The sequence below is a fragment of the Gambusia affinis genome, linkage group LG08, assembly GCF_019740435.1.
Source record: "Gambusia affinis linkage group LG08, SWU_Gaff_1.0, whole genome shotgun sequence".
Classification (NCBI taxonomy): domain Eukaryota; kingdom Metazoa; phylum Chordata; class Actinopteri; order Cyprinodontiformes; family Poeciliidae; genus Gambusia; species Gambusia affinis.
The window spans coordinates 20,489,236-20,505,986 of NC_057875.1; the positions used below are offsets into that span (position 1 = coordinate 20,489,236).

At 39.3% G+C, this 16,751-nt stretch overlaps 1 protein-coding gene and 1 long non-coding RNA gene across 3 annotated transcripts in view; both read left to right on the top strand.

The window, feature by feature from the left end:
- The first annotated feature begins 2,155 nt into the window (after positions 1-2,155).
- On the top strand, positions 2,156-14,674 carry LOC122835238 (overexpressed in colon carcinoma 1 protein homolog). The gene is made up of 6 exons (XM_044124112.1): positions 2,156-2,514; positions 7,271-7,295; positions 10,248-10,283; positions 11,243-11,322; positions 11,833-11,863; positions 13,051-14,674. Exons 1-5 carry the CDS (start codon positions 2,472-2,474, stop codon positions 11,835-11,837), a joined length of 189 nt encoding a protein of 62 aa, XP_043980047.1. The 5' UTR covers positions 2,156-2,471; the 3' UTR covers positions 11,838-11,863; positions 13,051-14,674.
- A 1,173-nt stretch (positions 14,675-15,847) lies between these two features.
- The window catches only part of LOC122835243, a 98,754-nt gene continuing 97,850 nt past the window's right edge, over positions 15,848-16,751 (top strand). Inside the window, exon 1 of one of the 2 annotated variants that reach the window (XR_006371290.1) lies at positions 15,848-15,915. This is a non-coding gene — a long non-coding RNA (uncharacterized LOC122835243). Of the gene's footprint in view, positions 15,916-15,936; positions 16,063-16,751 lie in introns of those variants that run through there. The other variant, XR_006371289.1, reaches the window with a different exon arrangement.

The following is a 16,751-nucleotide window of genomic DNA, read 5'->3' on the forward strand; positions in this document are numbered from 1 at the left end:
ATCCGGTAAAGCGCTGCTGTCTACGTGATCTGTGGGATGGAGTTGGAGAACTGCAGGTGAAAGCATCGCAAAATGTTTCTGTTTATTCATTTTACACAAATCGACTTACAAAGGAGAATCTAGAAACGCAATTATTGTCAAAAACCAGTTTAGGAGGAAGCCTGCCAATCAGATTCTGTAACAGGTCCGCAAGAGCTGCTGGAGGCACAATAAGTGATCCTTGATGTCTGGAAGAGTTCAAACGTAAGTCCACGTCGCCAAAGAAAATTAATTTGAAGTTCAGGAACAGAGCAAGTTGATCCAAATTTGCTGAGAAGGCTGCGAATTTATTGACTTATAGTGCAAGGATGAAAGAAAGCAAAATATCATCTGGAAACTCAACCATTTTCTCTGTGTGAGTCTTGTTTTTGTGTTCCTCAGTTGTGCTGACAGATTGTTGTAATTAAATTTGTGCATCATTAAGATCCCTGCCAACTCTCGTTTCCTTTTTGTTTGGAGTAATAAAGAGTATTTTTGTCATTTCTTTTGAAAGGGACGGTCTAACGACTGAAAGACAGGGCTAACCTGTTACTCTTCACATGAAACATTTTAGAAAATTCAAACACATTCGACCACAATCAATTAAAAGTAATGCATTTACATCATCGTACAGCTTTCAACATATATTATTATATTGTCACAATCGACTGAAACATTTTCTGTTTTGTCAGTTACCAAAATTTGCAGTATTTGCTAAATGTCAAAAATAATGAGAGAGATAAATTGTTAGAAGTGTACACTGCACTGGACTTTGACAGGGTCTTTGTTCATTTGAAAGATCCATTTTTGCCCCAGTTTGAACTTCCCTCTGAACATCTCCAGAAGCTGCTACAATATTTCTACACAATGTTCCTTCCTCATAACGCCTTTCATATGGTGAGCATCACCAGTGTTTTCTGCAGCATGATGCTTCCAACCCTGTACCTTAGAGTCAGATTATAGTTTGCAAATGCACTCAGTGGAAAACACCATCATGTCTGTACTGTTATCTGACTAAGCCTGACTTTTACTGTAGCTTGTGGAGAACTGACTTCTTTTCTGACTGGCCTTTCAGCCTGTGTCGGTACAGAATCCAACACATGCTGCTAGCTTTAGCCAGCTTCTTCCAGACTCTTTTGTTCAGAGGCTGGACAAAACCTCTGAACAAAAGAGGTTCAGCCCAAGGTTGCTTTAGAGCTCTAGCAGAATTTGATGTAGGTCCCCTGTTACTATTAGCAACTTCAGAACACAACAGTTTCATTCCGGAGGAATCTGAATGGATGGGCCATGTTTGATCGGCTGAAAATCAGTGACGAAGATGCATTTCTGAACAAGTCAAGCTCAAACACAAAGAAACGGTTAAATTTGTGTAGAACAAACAGCACGAAACTATGGTAATAGTATCAGATTATTACTAATAAGGATTATTCTTTGCCTATTTCTCTAATTCTTAAGACAAATTTTAAGCGATTTAAATGGAATAGTACTGTCATTCTCAATAAACAGGGACGGATTTTCTCCAGATGTCAAAGATGCCTTCGGAACTTTAATAAAAGCTCATCAGTTTAATGAAATGTTGGGGGGGGGAAAAAAATCCTGTGTGAGGTTGTCATTATCAATTAATGTAAGGATGACCATAGAACCAAACAACAACAAACTGTGTCTGTCCTGCAAGAGCTCCAAAAAGCATGACTGGAACAAATCAAAATGCCCTGAGAACAGCCGGGGGCCAAGACGTGACCCTTGTGTGGCACTTACAGTTTCCTATGCCGGGTGTTTGGTGTTCGTCTGTAGCTGGATTTTTTATTTTTTTTAAGTCAGAACCCAGAGGAGCTGGCTTTTCGCTGCGAGCCTCGGCCGCAGAGAAACCTCACAAAGGTCCTCTGTTTTCCATCACACAGAAAGCAAATTGGGAATTTCACCGTGAGCGTCTCTCTCCCACAGGCGGCTGTATCGATGCCCTTTAGTACAGTCAATTTTTTACACCTTCATGTAAAACGGAAGCTCCCCATTGGTTAAAGTCACACTCCACCCTCCGCCTTCTTTACCCTGGTTTCCCGGGCAACCATGTCAGGGTGGAGAAAAAGAGCAAATCATGTGAGGGCAAAGCATCTTTCTCTCCATCTCCCCCCCCTCTATCTCTCTCTATTTCTCTCTCTCTTACTGTCCTTCTCTCCGTCTCAGTGTGTGTACGTATAAAAAGCGTCTCAGAGCTTTCACCTCAATCTGAGCTCTCTGTGGCTTTGCGGGGCAGGCGGGCGCAGGACTCGGGCACGCCACCAAAGGGCATCCCTCTGAGCCAATTCTTTGACCTTCCCTCTCTGCTCTCCTCCCCACACCCCCCAGTTCCTTCTCCTCCCTCCGATGTGTCGTGGGTTTCCCCCCTCTCCTCCTCACCCTTCCTCTCACTGAACGTCTTCGCTCTGCCTAGACGGTGGCTGCATCGAAGCGAAATGGGTTGTGGCAATTCCTCAGCCACCAGCACCTCAGGAGGGGGTGAGTGTTTCAGGAATCTGTGTGTGGATGTGTCAGTCAGGGGTGTGATGGCTGGTTGGTGAGCGGGAGGCTGTCACCGTCTCTGTGGGAAGGAGGAGAAGGTGATTTGGGGTTACATGAAGTCTGTCGGCGTGACGCTTGCGCTCAGGAGCACATCTTTGTGGGTGCATGCTGGTAACTTGACTTCATTCATAAAAACATCTTCTGCCCTATCTAAAAATCTTTCTTGCTCCGTATTAATGTCAAGAAATGAAAAGAATCCTTCTTTCCTTTTACAATAATGTTCACATTTAAGGGTTAGTACCCTAAAGATGCAGATGCTGAGTCCAGTTTGGCAAAATCCCTAATCTAAGACTCGACTGCATCTCTGAAAACATCTTGACTTTCACACAGTTCCAACATCTGGGCATTCCTTTTTTAGTTTGTCTGTTTTTATTATTTTCCGTCACCGTCTTGCTTTCCAAGGCAATACTGACATTCACTCATCCTTGTCTCCCCACTTGACGGATACCGAGGGTGTCCTGAACGCGGGCACCTCTGAAATACTAAATCAACTCCTGATTCATAAAACCTGAACGACACATGTGAACGGAGGATATTCTCTTATCAATTGTTTTTCCAACCCTCACCCATCTTTTCTCCCTCTGGCACCTCTCACTCACTTGGCTCAGACTGTTTTAAATTACACCTGAGAAAACCTCCAGGGTCGCATACGCACACGCGTGCACGCCCGCACACACACCAGCAATATTGTCTCGGTAATAATTAGTTTGAAGTACCTGCAGAATTACCTCACCGGCACCACTGCCCATTAAAGCAGCGTAATGGGTGTGTTTGTGCTTGTGCAAACGTGCGTGTGCTTGCAGGTTCCTAATCAGTGCTTGCCAGGCGTGCTGACGTAGCAGCCTGGTCCAAGTGTGATCCACACTGAGGTTCCATGGCCTGTAAACAACTCCTATGGACCTCCCTGTGGGCTGGACCCTGTTTGTCCGTGACAGGCGGACGACTTCGGTCGGCCTCATCCATTTTCTATTGACTTAAGTCTCAGAGGTCAGCGATCAGAAGAGTGTCAGGGACGTGTGTGTCATCCTGTCACTCTGACAAGTTGGGAATCGCAGCGGCTCTCATTTGTCCACGCCAGCTGACGCCAGGCCTGTGTCAAAGGACAAAATTAAAGCAACTAACCAGATATTTCTGTCAGGCCAATCAAACTCACTTTAGATATAGTTATAGATATTGGCCTTATTGTTGTAGATTGTTGGATAATCAAGAAAAAAAAAACCCCACCCACACAAAAACTGAACTTTGGGTTTGGTTTTGGGCGGTACTGAGGCACTTTGTAAACAATCAGAGCTCTTTTGATTACATTTCCTTGCTGTTTATCTCAGTGCAGACTAATGATGAAATTCCTCCTTCAGTTTTGTTTTCGGCACAGCTGCAGCAATACGTCTGAGCTTCATTTAAAAACCCTCCACACATTTCACAAAATGTTAAAACACCGAAGCAGTTTGTGAGGAAGACCAGTGAACGCTGGAATGGCCAGATTTCATTATCAGCAATCACTTTGAGTCAAGTTGTCATAAGAAAACATTCAAAAGCATCTCACAAATTACAATACCAGCAACAACAACAAAAAATACCCCATTATTTCTGGAATTTATTTCAAAAAGTGACGCTTATTCATTTCAAACTATTTTCCTTCAGTCGAGAATTTCACAAAAGATAACAAAGCAACTTAAAAAAATGTCAGTTTTGAAAAAGGTATTTATCTTTACATAGTTAAAAATTGCACGTGGAAAGTTGTTTACTCTCCTAAACTCTAATAATAAGTGGAAAAATATTCATAGGCATGACGGCAAATATGTGCTCCTCACAACTGCTGACCGGCTTTTGGCTCGTTTCCAGGTATTTTTGCAATTGTTGAATCTCTGGGCCTTCCTGGCTTCTCCCTAATCTTTAACCCAGATTATTCAGTCTGAAGATGTTGGAAAATATTACAGGTGACCCTTGTAGTCCATATCCTGTGTTTGGTGGCACTTAAATCCGCGTCACCAGATTCACCTTGTGAATCGACTTTGTATCATAATCCTCCAGTGGCTCACAGGTTATCAGGTTGCTTCTGTGCCTTTTCTCTTCCACATTTTTTTCTTCTACTCACCTTTCCAAAAAATAAGCTTGGATACGCCACATCTTTGGTAATTTTGTTCACTCGTAGTCATCAAAATTGGGAGAAAATAAACTCTGAAATTACACAACTCTGTGTGTAACAAATCCCATAACCATTTCAATTTTTAACTGGATCACTAACGATATTCCTATAACTACAGTAATACTATAGGACCATTTTGTCAAAAGTTTTTGCCTACCATGATGCGTCCTGCTTCTTCTTGTGCCTTTTGTGATGTCATCACCCTTAATACTCACCTGGGAGAATTAGAAGGACTTTCCACATTTAAAAAAAAATTTTTTTAATTTGTGAAATGTTGCTGTGGAAAGCCACGCTTCATGACCTACCTGTGTTTCTTTTATTCCCGGTGTACATTTATCTTCGTCTTTAAAAATTAAAATCAGCAACTTAACTTTTAATATTTATGTGCAACCTAGAAGTAAAATCTCCCATTTTTTGATAATAAAAATCCAAATCCTAACCACGGTTGAGGTCACTGAAGAAGCCGTGAAAGTCAAGACGGACAAGGTCATCGTAAATTCGAGCCTGGCCCTTTTCGAGTTCACTCAAATGACCGCACTATATGTCACATTGTTCAACCCAAGCCTTGTGCGCGCAGATGCGCAGCCTCGGATATGAATGGGCTTTTGTTGAGGCCACTGAAAAGGCTTCTTTGTCACGTTAGCGGACTAGAAACCTTTGCAGATCTCTACATAGATAGAAATATTTCCCCTGTTTTTCTGCTTTGTTTTCTATGATTTCACATTAGTTTGATGCTTCCAGGATTAGTTTCGCACAAGTACAGATAAAAATCGGTTGGAGGACAATCCTATGCATATCTTTCTACACTGTTGTTGGATGCAGCTATGCATACAGTATGAAGGGAAGGGGGTCAAATTATCCTCCAGCTTAACTTCATCACTGTAGAGCCTGTGCATCAGGATTGAAGAATATGCTGATTGGCTCATCTAGGACTTAAACAGCCTTGAGCTTTCCACTGGTGTCACTGGAACTGAGGCTTCTTGTGCTGCTCTCCATATACTGTAGGTTCTTTGACAGTGGAGCTGAAAACCAAAGGCAATTTTAAGCTACATAAGCAACATCAGGACTCTAAACTGTACTGAGTAAAAGTTTCAACAGCTTCAAGGCCAAAGACAAAAAAAAAACTTATGCAATACAGTCATAAAAAGTTAACTATTTAATTGGTAATATTATGAAGACACCTCTAGCAGCGCATCATTGGCTGTTCTCTGTGCTGACCAGAAGACTGGAAGGAGACGCACACGGTAAAAACGAAGCGCAGAAACGCAGAGTCAGGAGTTCTTTCTAGGGAAAAGAGAAAAAAAAACAGAGAGAAGATGTGGTTTATAGTTGCAATATCTGTGGCACTCTCCAGGAAAGAAATGCATCTGAACTAAGAGGCACTCTCACCGAACTATTTCTATAGAAGAAAAACAGACAAAATGAGCAAATATATTCAATTTAATCAACTTTTTTTAAGTTGCTCTCCACTATAAAGTGATGCTGAGAGCACTGAAATACGAGTACTTTTAAAAGCAAAACAAAGTAAGTACAAATGACAGCATTATCTTCTTCACTCGGAAACAAAGAAGAGACAGGTAAAACTAAAATACTGCTTAAACATATTTTCTATGCAGAAGAAAGAAGAGAGTGCACATATTTAATGTTTGCAAGATTTCTTTCAAATACACTGCGTGGGAGAGAGGCACAGCTAAGCTGAAGGACTGAATTGGGAGTACTTTCTACATGGGAGAAAAACACAGAGAAAAACACATTCTTAAAAGAAACAATATGTCTTTCTGTGGCTCCAACCAAAACAGTTCTTTTGCCTGCGTTTCGTCCTGAATGTCATTAGAACGTAATGTACTTGTTTCTGTAAAAAAAATATAAGAACAGCCGCTCTGAGCAGAGTTGCTTTGTTTCTTTGTGTCTGCTGAAATTCTGCGCAAACATTAGTTGCAAAAAAACTCATTAGCTTCTGCAGCCATCTTGAATGTTTTAATAATTGTAGCCTCAAGACGCACCGTCACATTATCTAATCAAAGTCCTAATTCGACAGGACTCGCTTAATTTCGACAGATTTCACATGAAGCCGTCTTAATGATTGAGGTCGTGATGACTTTTGCTCAGTGACGGCGCATCGTCATCATGCTTGATGTAGCCTTTAGATGATGGCGTATAGTGTGGCAGTAAAGAGCTGGGGATGGTCAGTGAAGATGCTCAACTGAGACATTTAATGATTTTTATTGGTTATTTCTTTATTCATGAGAGTGACAAGGATTTCTACGGATTACTACAATCTAGACACCACCTGGAATAAAAGGCTTGTCCAGCTCTGTGTAGTTATTGTCTGTATTTCAATGAACCTTCACAACCCAGAGGTTTTAACAGCAGAAATAAAAAGGTTTACATTCACCCTTAATGAAGTGAGTCTACTGCCAGCATCCTATTATTGTCTGTCCTTGATTCAGTGATTCTAAACACAGAAATTAAAAGTTAGTAAAACATTCTTCCTCCCTTAGATCTGATGGTTGGGTTAAATCTTGTTCATTTGTTTTCTGTTCTCAGGGCCAGCAGAAGCCTCCAAAGATGTGTAAGTACATCAGTCATTTTTAAGAATTTGAGAAATTAGCGAAGCTTTGCAAGACATAAGTCAAAGCTAAAATCAAGTTTCTGGTAAAATAGTTAATTATAATTAATAGTTAAAATAGTTGCCTTCACATTTTTAACATTTCGTCACATTACAAATGTCAACTTTTAGTGTTTTATTGGATGCTAAAAGTTGACATATGATACATCAACACCAAGTAGTGCAATAACTGTGAAAGAGAACATAAATTATGCATGGTTTTCAAAAAGAAGGTTTCTGTTGAAAGACAGGCAAGGCTAGTTTCATTCAAAGCTATATGCAAAATACAGGTGCATTTCAATAAATTAGAATATTATTGAAAAGTTTGCTTCAGTAACTCATTTTACAAAGAGAAACACATTATATAGTCTACTTGCAATCTGCTTGCAGACCTCTATTTCTATTAATTAGGAGAATTTAGTAGTACTTCTCAGAAAACAGCCTTGGTGGGTCCTAAAAAGCTATTTATCGATCAATTTTCTTCTCGGTGTTAAACTGAGAATCAAACATGTCAGACTCAACCATAGGAATATATTACTGCTACTACTGACCTGGTCAGGATTAAGATTTCGAGTAAAAAATAGATCAATAACAGGGATACATTTACAAGTGTGTGTGTGTGTCTATTTTGTACCCTAAATCAGCATGCATGTTTTCTAGTAGCCATCTGAGCAGCCATGTTAAGCCCTTGAGAGCTGACTGAAGAGTGTTAACTACGTGAAACTAACCAGAGCTTCCTAAAACTGAACTACACATCGATATATCACAAAGGGGAGCCATATAGGGAGGGAAAAGTTATGACAATTCTAAGGGCTCCTGACCGACAGGGGACCATACACAATATATATTTATGTATTTTTTGTTCAGAGAAATAAAAAAAAAATTGGAGCCCTGTCAATTACTAGATTAATCATAATGTATTTTTGAACATAGTTTTTAGCAGTAAAAATTAAATGTTACCCCTCCCAGTCCCAGACCAAAAAGCTCACATTTGCCCTGAATTCCCCCCCTGGATCTGCAAGAAATGGTTCGTTCCTGCTTGACGGCGACTGTGTTCAGCAGCAGTCAGTAGGAAACAAGAAAGACTGTGGCGGTTACTATGCTGCCTAGAAAAAATATAAAGCTTGGTTTTCAAAAGATAGAGAGAGAGAGAGAGAAAAACAAGAGTGTCAATTTGTAACCCAGTTTTTCTTCAAGAGAGGTGGGTAGACTGTATGAGATTATCAACAATTTAGCATAGCTTAGCTACAGACTAGGGTTTGCCTCCATTTCACTAGCATTTAATAAATTAAGGAAAATAATTACCAACATATTCATAAATTGAACGTGTACCGTTTACCACTTAACAACAGATGAGTCAGTCAGCAGCAGCTCTAACCCAGGTCCCTCCTGACTCGTCCTCTCCTAAGTGAAATTAAAGCTGCAGTATCAAAGCTTTTATAAAAAAAATAATTTCACATATTTGTTAAAACTGTCATTATGTTGACATAATGACAACATTGTGGTACGAGTGATAATTTGTGAAAAATCTATTTCCTCTGCTTTCTCAAAGTGCTAGTAACAACCAGTCAGTGGTAGGAGAGTTTTATCAATCACAATCTCACGTGGCTGCTCATCCCTATGCTGCAGCTAGCGCAGCCTAGGGAATACCCAGTCTAGTTAGCATAGCTACCAGTGAAGACAGATAAACAATTTCCCTGTAATGATAAGTTGTTTTTCCACCATTGGCACATCTAGCAGCAAATGAGTGATGTTGATTGACAGCGCTAAAACCCTCCTCCTGGTTCTGATTGGTTGTTTTGGTCGGAACGTTGCATTACTTTATCCAGAAATAGTAATTCAGGGAGGTGGTGGAGGAGATTGATTGTTTTCACAGATTATCTGTCTCATAACAAACTGTCACGACATGATGACAGCTTTAACAAATATGGAGAAAACATATTATTTATTGAAGTTCTATACTGCAGCTTGAATAAAATGCAATTACATAGCATTTTTTGAGAAGTCTGGATTGCTTTATGTGTATTTAGCACGTTGCTTTTGACTGTTGCTTGTGGGGTGAGACGTTTCAGTAATCTAAAACTAATAGAAAAAATTTAAGCAACCTACTGGCATGCTGTATGCGGACTGTTGGCTGTAAAATTCGTGAGCAGTAAATATTGTGCTAGTTATCAGTATTGGACCAAAGAAAGCAAGTCAGTTGCAAGCCCTTAAAATTGTGGCGCTGTTGATGGGTCAGATAGACTCAAAAAAAAAAAATTGTAACAGCAGCTGAGTGGGTGGGGGGGTGGGTGGGTCAGTTAAATTTTTTTATTATGGGGCCCAAGATTCCTGGCGGCGCCCCTGTGTAGACCACACTCATTTTGTCACATACATACAAACTCTATCTATTTATTTACTACAGTGCCCTTCAAAAGAATGTCCTTACCTATTTCTCCTTACCTTGATTTCATCCTTTACCAATCAAGCAGAGTAAGCATACTAGGTCAAGTCTTTAGGGACCCACAAGGTGGTCAAATCCCAGCGGTCTACTTAGTTCCTTCCAAGATGAAACAAACAAACAAAACATGCGCGCACACGCTTTTAATGTTCGAAAGAAAAGAATCTGCAAACAGAGCAGCTTTCAAGCGGAGTATTTTTGCCGCTTCCCGTGAGCTCTGCGGCAACAACATGCTGCAAGCAGCTGATTGTTCAATAACCTCAGCTGAAATGATAATTGCCAATTCCAGGTGCTGCATCATCAGCTGCTGCCACCAGGGAATGATCCGTATTCCCTGCAGCTCGCCGCAAATGTTCCGCAGCGCAGCTGAAGCAAAACACACCCTGGAGTCCGGTGGCTGCTTCTTCTCAGAGCGTCAGATGTTTCTGTTCTAGGCTCTGAATGCTGACCTAACCTGTGATTCTTCTCTCAATCAGGACAGAAGACCCCTTGGCAGACGATGAGAAAAGAAGGTATTCTGTTGACGCTTCTGAGGTTTTCGGTTGCCATGTTGCTTTTTGTAAAACAATCAGTATTTTGCAAGAACATTAACCAACAACCTCTGCTAGTAAGGTAGATATTATGACATTAAAGAAAAAGCATTGATATTTCTTGAACTTCCTTTTATTTTGTCTCATTTCAACCTGTTAACTTTGACCGACGCCTTTGTTTTTGCTCATTAAAAGCTTCTGAACAGCATGATACTATCACCGCCATGCTTCACAATGGGTGTGTTCAGCGTGTTCTTCGGCGTTCAAAATAATGCCGACAACATGTAGGCAAGAAAGCTGAATTTCAGTTTTCCATGTGAACAGAGCACATTCTTCCACACGTTTGCCACGTTTCCTTCATGGCTTCTTGCGAACTGCAAACAGGACTTCTTCTTCTGACTCTGATTATAGATCCAGGGATTTTGAAGTCGATCTGTTTCACATAACCTCATTTAAATGAACATAGTAGAGATCTAATGAATGCTCTCCTTGCTACATTTTTCACTTTAAGTGGACAATCATTTCTTGGTAGGTTTGCCTTTATGTTATACTTTCATATGATGGATTGAATAGAGCTCTGTAAAAAGGTTGAAGCTCAGAAAATTGTTTTGTAACCCAACTGTGCTTTGAACGGCTCAATGACGCCTTCTCTGACTATAAAATAAGCTGTAGACGAAAGCTTGGAATATTCACAAGATTGTTGAAATGTAACATTTTTCTTCCGTTTTTTTCAGTCTTTTGATTCTAAAGCAAAATCTGAAAAAGGTCAAGCGAGAATTTTGCAAGGGACTGAAATTTCTTAAGAGTTGAAACTCAAAAAAAAATAAAAAAAAAATTCTACGAATATATTATTAGCCAAATTTAATCTTGTTGTTTCTACTGAAAATCTAACTCTGACAAATTACGTTGGACTAACATAATTTCTCCTCCTGTCCTCTCAGGAATTATGGTGGTGTGTATGTGGGTCTGCCTGCGGACCTGACCGCAGTAGCTGCTAGTCAGTCCAAATCCACACGCAAAGGTGAACATCTGCTGCAGACGTTCTCATGTTAAACAACTTTGACATTGAAGTGTATTTTTGAGGCACAGATGCTTGATAATCTCCATCAGATGAGCTGCAGCAACACGCCCAGCAGCCACTCACCTCATTGTCAGGGTCCAAAATTGGATCCGTTAAAAGAAAAATATGTCAACCTTGAAAATGTTCATGCTCTTTATTAGCTCAGTTTGCATGATCCGGACGGTGAAACTGATTCAATTCAAGAAGCAGCAATGTACTGGTAAATCATGATGCAGGATTTAATGCAGGTATTTTTCTCCTTTCATTTAAATCTTTTGTACCATTTTACTTGTCCCTGCTGAAGTTTAATGAAACCGATTGCATTTTGAGACGGATCATTTGCTATTTTAACTGATCTCTTACCAGTTTTGACAGAGATACAGAAAGATCAAAGACAGTAAAAGATTCAAAATGTCAATGTCCCAACAAATAACTTGTTGCTGTGTATTTTTCTTCTTCTTCTTCTTGCAGACTAGCAGCTACAGAATGGAGTTCAAAACAGGTACCTGAAAAAACAATAAAGCAGCTTATTTGGCTGTTCCTTTTTTTTTTTTTTTTGTCAAAATGACCCAGAACCAAAAATGCTCATTACCTCAACATTTTCTCTGTTTAAATATTTCTAATGGGACCACTGACAATATTTATACCAGATGTTGACAATAAAAAATACAAACAAAACAAAAACTATGGAAACAAGTCTGGTTATGGATTTATTGGAATGAGGAAAAGTTCAAGAAGTGACCATTTAAATTAAGATTAGAAATGCATAAGAAAAATAAAGAAAAATTTTTTTATAATTACTTCAATGTTTGAATAATATGTTTACATAAAAGGATGTCAAGCTGTAAGAGTAATTAATAAAAATGTATATTCATTATCGCAAATTTATTTTATGAAACCACTTCATGGCCACGTGTTGCAGTACAGCTTGAATGTGTTTTGTAGCTCGGCCTTACCCATAAGTCAGTGGGCGGGGCTACAGCATGAAGGGGTTTGTTGGGCCGGTTAACCAATCAGATATCACGATGTCTGACGAGTCACGGTGACAACTGAAACAAGTAAATAATGCTACAACAATTATTTGTCATTTCATGTGACTAACTGAAGTTTTAATCACACGTTTAAATATTTAGTTATTTATTCAATTAATTATCTACCAGGTATTGTATATAATGCAATAGTGATAGTTTAATCACATATATAAAAAATTATTTGGTGACACCTTATTTGACAGACCGACATGACGCTGTCATAAATATGACACAACACCTTTTATGAACACGAAGGAGTCCTTATGAATGTTGTCATGAAGTGTCATTCGGAAAATTATGACGCTTTAATAAATGGAATCAAAAGGGCCAACTTTGCAGTAAAAGTGTCATTATTTACCAAATATTTCAAAATTGGCCATTTTAAAGGACTTTCGGTGCAACTTTGCATCGAAAGTGTCGTTATTTATTGAATGAGTCTTCATGACAACAGTCACAGACATTCATGGAGACTCCTTCATGCTCATGGCAGGTGTTGCGTCATGTTTATCACAGTGCCACGTCAGTCTTATGCACACCCCGTCAAGTAAAGTGTTACCAAATTATTTCAGTGGATTGTGTTAATTTTTGCTCTAAATAAAATAAAAAAATAAAAAACAACTAAAAAGCTGTTGACTTTTATATTGTTTGGTCTCAACAGGACCCTACAGCTGAGTCACCCAGAGACTGTCACGTTACAAGCAGACAACATCTCGCCGCTCTGATTCTGCTTGAAAATGGACTAAATAAGGACTTTCAGAGTCACACTGAGCAAAAGACAGGAACTAGCAGAGCGGCAGAAGGTGGAGCGATGTTTGGATGCGTGCGGCTTCAGTCACCGCCCTTTATCCTTGAGAGCAAAAGACAAAGAAAGAGGAATCCCAGACAGGCGCCCCACGCTACGAGGAGCAGCTGAAGGTGGTATCAATGGACCCCCGTCCCCTCAGGAAATGATGGAGGATACAGCCAACTTCACAACTGAATGTGTGGGAATCACATAATCTCCCCAAACTCCCTTGGCAATAATACTTTCTGCTAATTCTATCACGACAGAGCATAAATGCTTAATTGCAAAGTCGACTGAACCACTGGTGATGAGAATAGAATTTATTGCAATCAAGGACCCGCTGCTGCATCAGGAAAGAGATGTTATTCTCAATAATCGCTCTCAGAGCTGAAATGAAGCTTGTAATTCACGATGCGGAACAATTTTATGTATCTGTTGTGCTTATTCTCCCTTCAGCATCATGATTTGTGTTTTTTTTTGGGGGGGGGGTTTGTAAGCTCAGAATATAGTACCTTTAAAGCCACAAACGGGAGATTTTCTTAAAGTTTTCATAAGCTGAACTGTCAGCTTTTTTTCCCCTCACATCACAGCATAAATGTAGATTTACCAAAACAGCTTAATCTGGGAAGAGATTGAAAGGAAGCAGCTTAAGAGGAAGCATAGAAATGGTTCTTCAATCCTCCCCACCTCCCCACATACTATGTAACTGAACTCCATGTTGTTAAGTCAGTGTGTAATCTTTGGACGAAAATCTGTGTTGAATTGTGCAATTTTCTTTCTGTCAACAACCACCACAAGAAAAGATGAAAAAGCAGTTTTCATTGAAGTACAGCTTATATCGTGATATTTACTGTGCCTTGCGGAGACGTTCCCAACCCCTTAAAGGTCTTCACGTTTTGTCACGTTGCCACAAACACCAGTGGATTTCATTGAGATTTCCTGGGATTATCCAACACAAAGTGTTGCACTGTTACAAAAAAAAAAAAAAAAATCATTCATGGTTTTCAAGTCCTTTTATAGATTAAAACTGGAAAATTATGTTTTCCAGTCCTAATAAAACACATTAAATTTAAAATGTGGAAACGATCGAGACAGGAATGCTTTATCGAAGCTTTTTAAACTCTTTGTACCCTTTATTTTTCCAAATTATTGACTACTGAGTCAAATCATGTTTTGTTCTGTTAAGCAGCATGTCAAAAATGTGCAGAAATGTTTGATCAGTATGGGGGACAAAAAAAAAAAAAAAAAAAAAGAATCTGGAAAAGAACTCCAGAAGAATCTAAAGAAAATCTATTTTGACTTGCTAGCAGCACAAATGAGTAAAGATTTCCAATGAGGAAAGATGGAAATCCATCTCGTTTGGATTTGTGTGATGTATTTACAGTCTGTACAGGTTCTTTGTACCACGCTCTTTGACTGCTGGGACTTTTTCCAACACCTCAGCAAACTCTGGATAGGAAGAAGAGAATATTGAAAAGGAATAAACTGAATGATTGTTGTTTTTTTTAAGAGGTTTTGTTAGCTCTGGGGGCCTTTATTTGAAAGTAGTCTGACAGGAAAGAGGGTAATGAGAGAGGGGGAAGACGTGGCAAATGATACATGGGTTGTGCTTTGCCCCTACGACGCCACAGCAACCCTGAACCGAATGAATTTTTAATGCTTCTCTGTGCCTTTAGGACAGTATCCCTCGCTGAATACCAAGTCAAGAATTAATTTTTTTGCAGACATCTTGTAGCTTTTGAAATAACCGAAAGCTACAAATAAATGAATTTGGTTTTACTGCCAAAGTCAACATAATAATTTTACACTTAAAATGACAGACCAGTTAATAAATACTGATATATTTTTCTGTTTCGATCCCTAAGTCCATACTAGAAAACAGTTATGAACAAAGTAGCACTGGTAAATTATTTACTTTGACATAATCAATCATGATATAACTTTAAAAAGAAGAGGAAACGTAATGTATTTAAAGGGGGGGAAAAAACAAACAAGATGGGGATATATTTACATGATTAACCAAAAACTATAAATTCTATTTCCTAAAAATGAACTAAAGAAAAATACAACAAGCAACCTATCAGTGAAAAGGGTATAAATTGTGATTAAAGTTTAAGAATCTAAGATAGATGTTCTCTTTAGAAATAATGATTTCATGGCATAATTTGAGATTATAACCTCACTGTGAGATATTGTACATAAGTGTCAAGGAAAGTAGTAGGTAGAATGAATTGGCAGACATTTTGAGTTTCGTCTCAAAATGTCAACGCGTGGATTGGTGTTGATTTTTAGTCCATTTTATTAAGAACAAGTAAAACATTCTAGTCTCTCACAACAATCTCAAACTCCCAGTTACTGAAATCTTGGTTGGTTTTAAGCAGACCTGAAAACTCATTCCTCTGAAACATTTGATAGTGGGTTGAAAAAAACAACAACACTCTTACACGATGCGGCTTCAATGGTTCCTTTAGAGAAATATAAAATACTACATAAAACAGAAAATACTAAATTTGCTTGTATCCAAAGATGCAACTGATGCCATCAAAATCTTATAGAAACAGGAAGTGCTGCGTAGTAATGGATGTAAAGTAGTGCTGCTACACACTCATATACAGTAGGTGGCGGTATGCACCTGAAACTCGCTTGCCAGCCGCTTTAGTACAGAAGAAGAAGAAGCGCTACCATGGTCACTCCCATACGCCTCTCCTGAATGGGATCTGAACAAAGAGACGAACACAGGTGAGCTTCGTCAAAGAAACATGAAGTGTGGCAGCACTAAGGTATGAATCTGATACTCTGCCCCTCAAAGCAGCGGAACCAGAGCGTGTCACAACCCCACCTTGGGGATTGCGCCCAAGGAAATAGATCTCCAGTAAAATTCTTAAGGTTCGTAACCAATGAGAACAAAGACTTTCTTCCACCAGAAAAATAGTTACATTTTATTGTTCCACGTTTTAAAAAGACAATTAAAATTTAAAGAACCACAATGGGAAGGGAAAGTGCACAGTACTGAGGCCTAAATAAAAGAAACAAAGCAGCAGGGTCTCCAGCGAGCTGCAGCAGCTTTGTGTCTGAAATTAAATTACAGATTAATAGGTGATTTTAGAAACTGATAGAAGGCAGAGGACGCCATTGTCACCTGGCAGGGCTGGATGACTCCACCCCGACCAGAGAGTCCCTTCTGGTCCAACAGCAGGAGGACCCATTTGCCACTACTGTCTATATATAAATAGCTGTCATTTTTGTGCTATTGAACTGCATGGGTGCAATAAAAGAAAATACAGCCGTTTTATGTTGCCAAGCTAAACTGGGGAGGGTAAATTACAGCCACACCCCAGTACCAAGCAGGAGACTTCAGGCAGTTTCTAAATTTAAACAATTTGAGTTAACCAACTAAAACTGCAGATCTTATAAAGGAGGAGAAACATTACTTAACTGTGATTTAGGAGGAAGCAAGAAATAAAAGTGGATGAAAATAAGGTACCCCAATATTTTAGTTACTCTTTTTTGTAGTCATTCAGCTTTTGGTTTCACACCACCAACAAGTAAAAAGCCTTGTTGTTCTGCTCTCTTGT

Bases quoted from the DNA above. Each gene is read 5' to 3' on its own strand.
- LOC122835238 (XM_044124112.1), top strand. From the start codon at position 2,472: ATGGGTTGTGGCAATTCCTCAGCCACCAGCACCTCAGGAGGGG. The intron at 2,515-7,270 runs GTGAGTGTTTCA...TTCTGTTCTCAG, and splicing joins CACCAGCACCTCAGGAGGGG to GGCCAGCAGAAGCCTCCAAA. The intron at 7,296-10,247 runs GTAAGTACATCA...TCTCTCAATCAG, and splicing joins GCAGAAGCCTCCAAAGATGT to GACAGAAGACCCCTTGGCAG.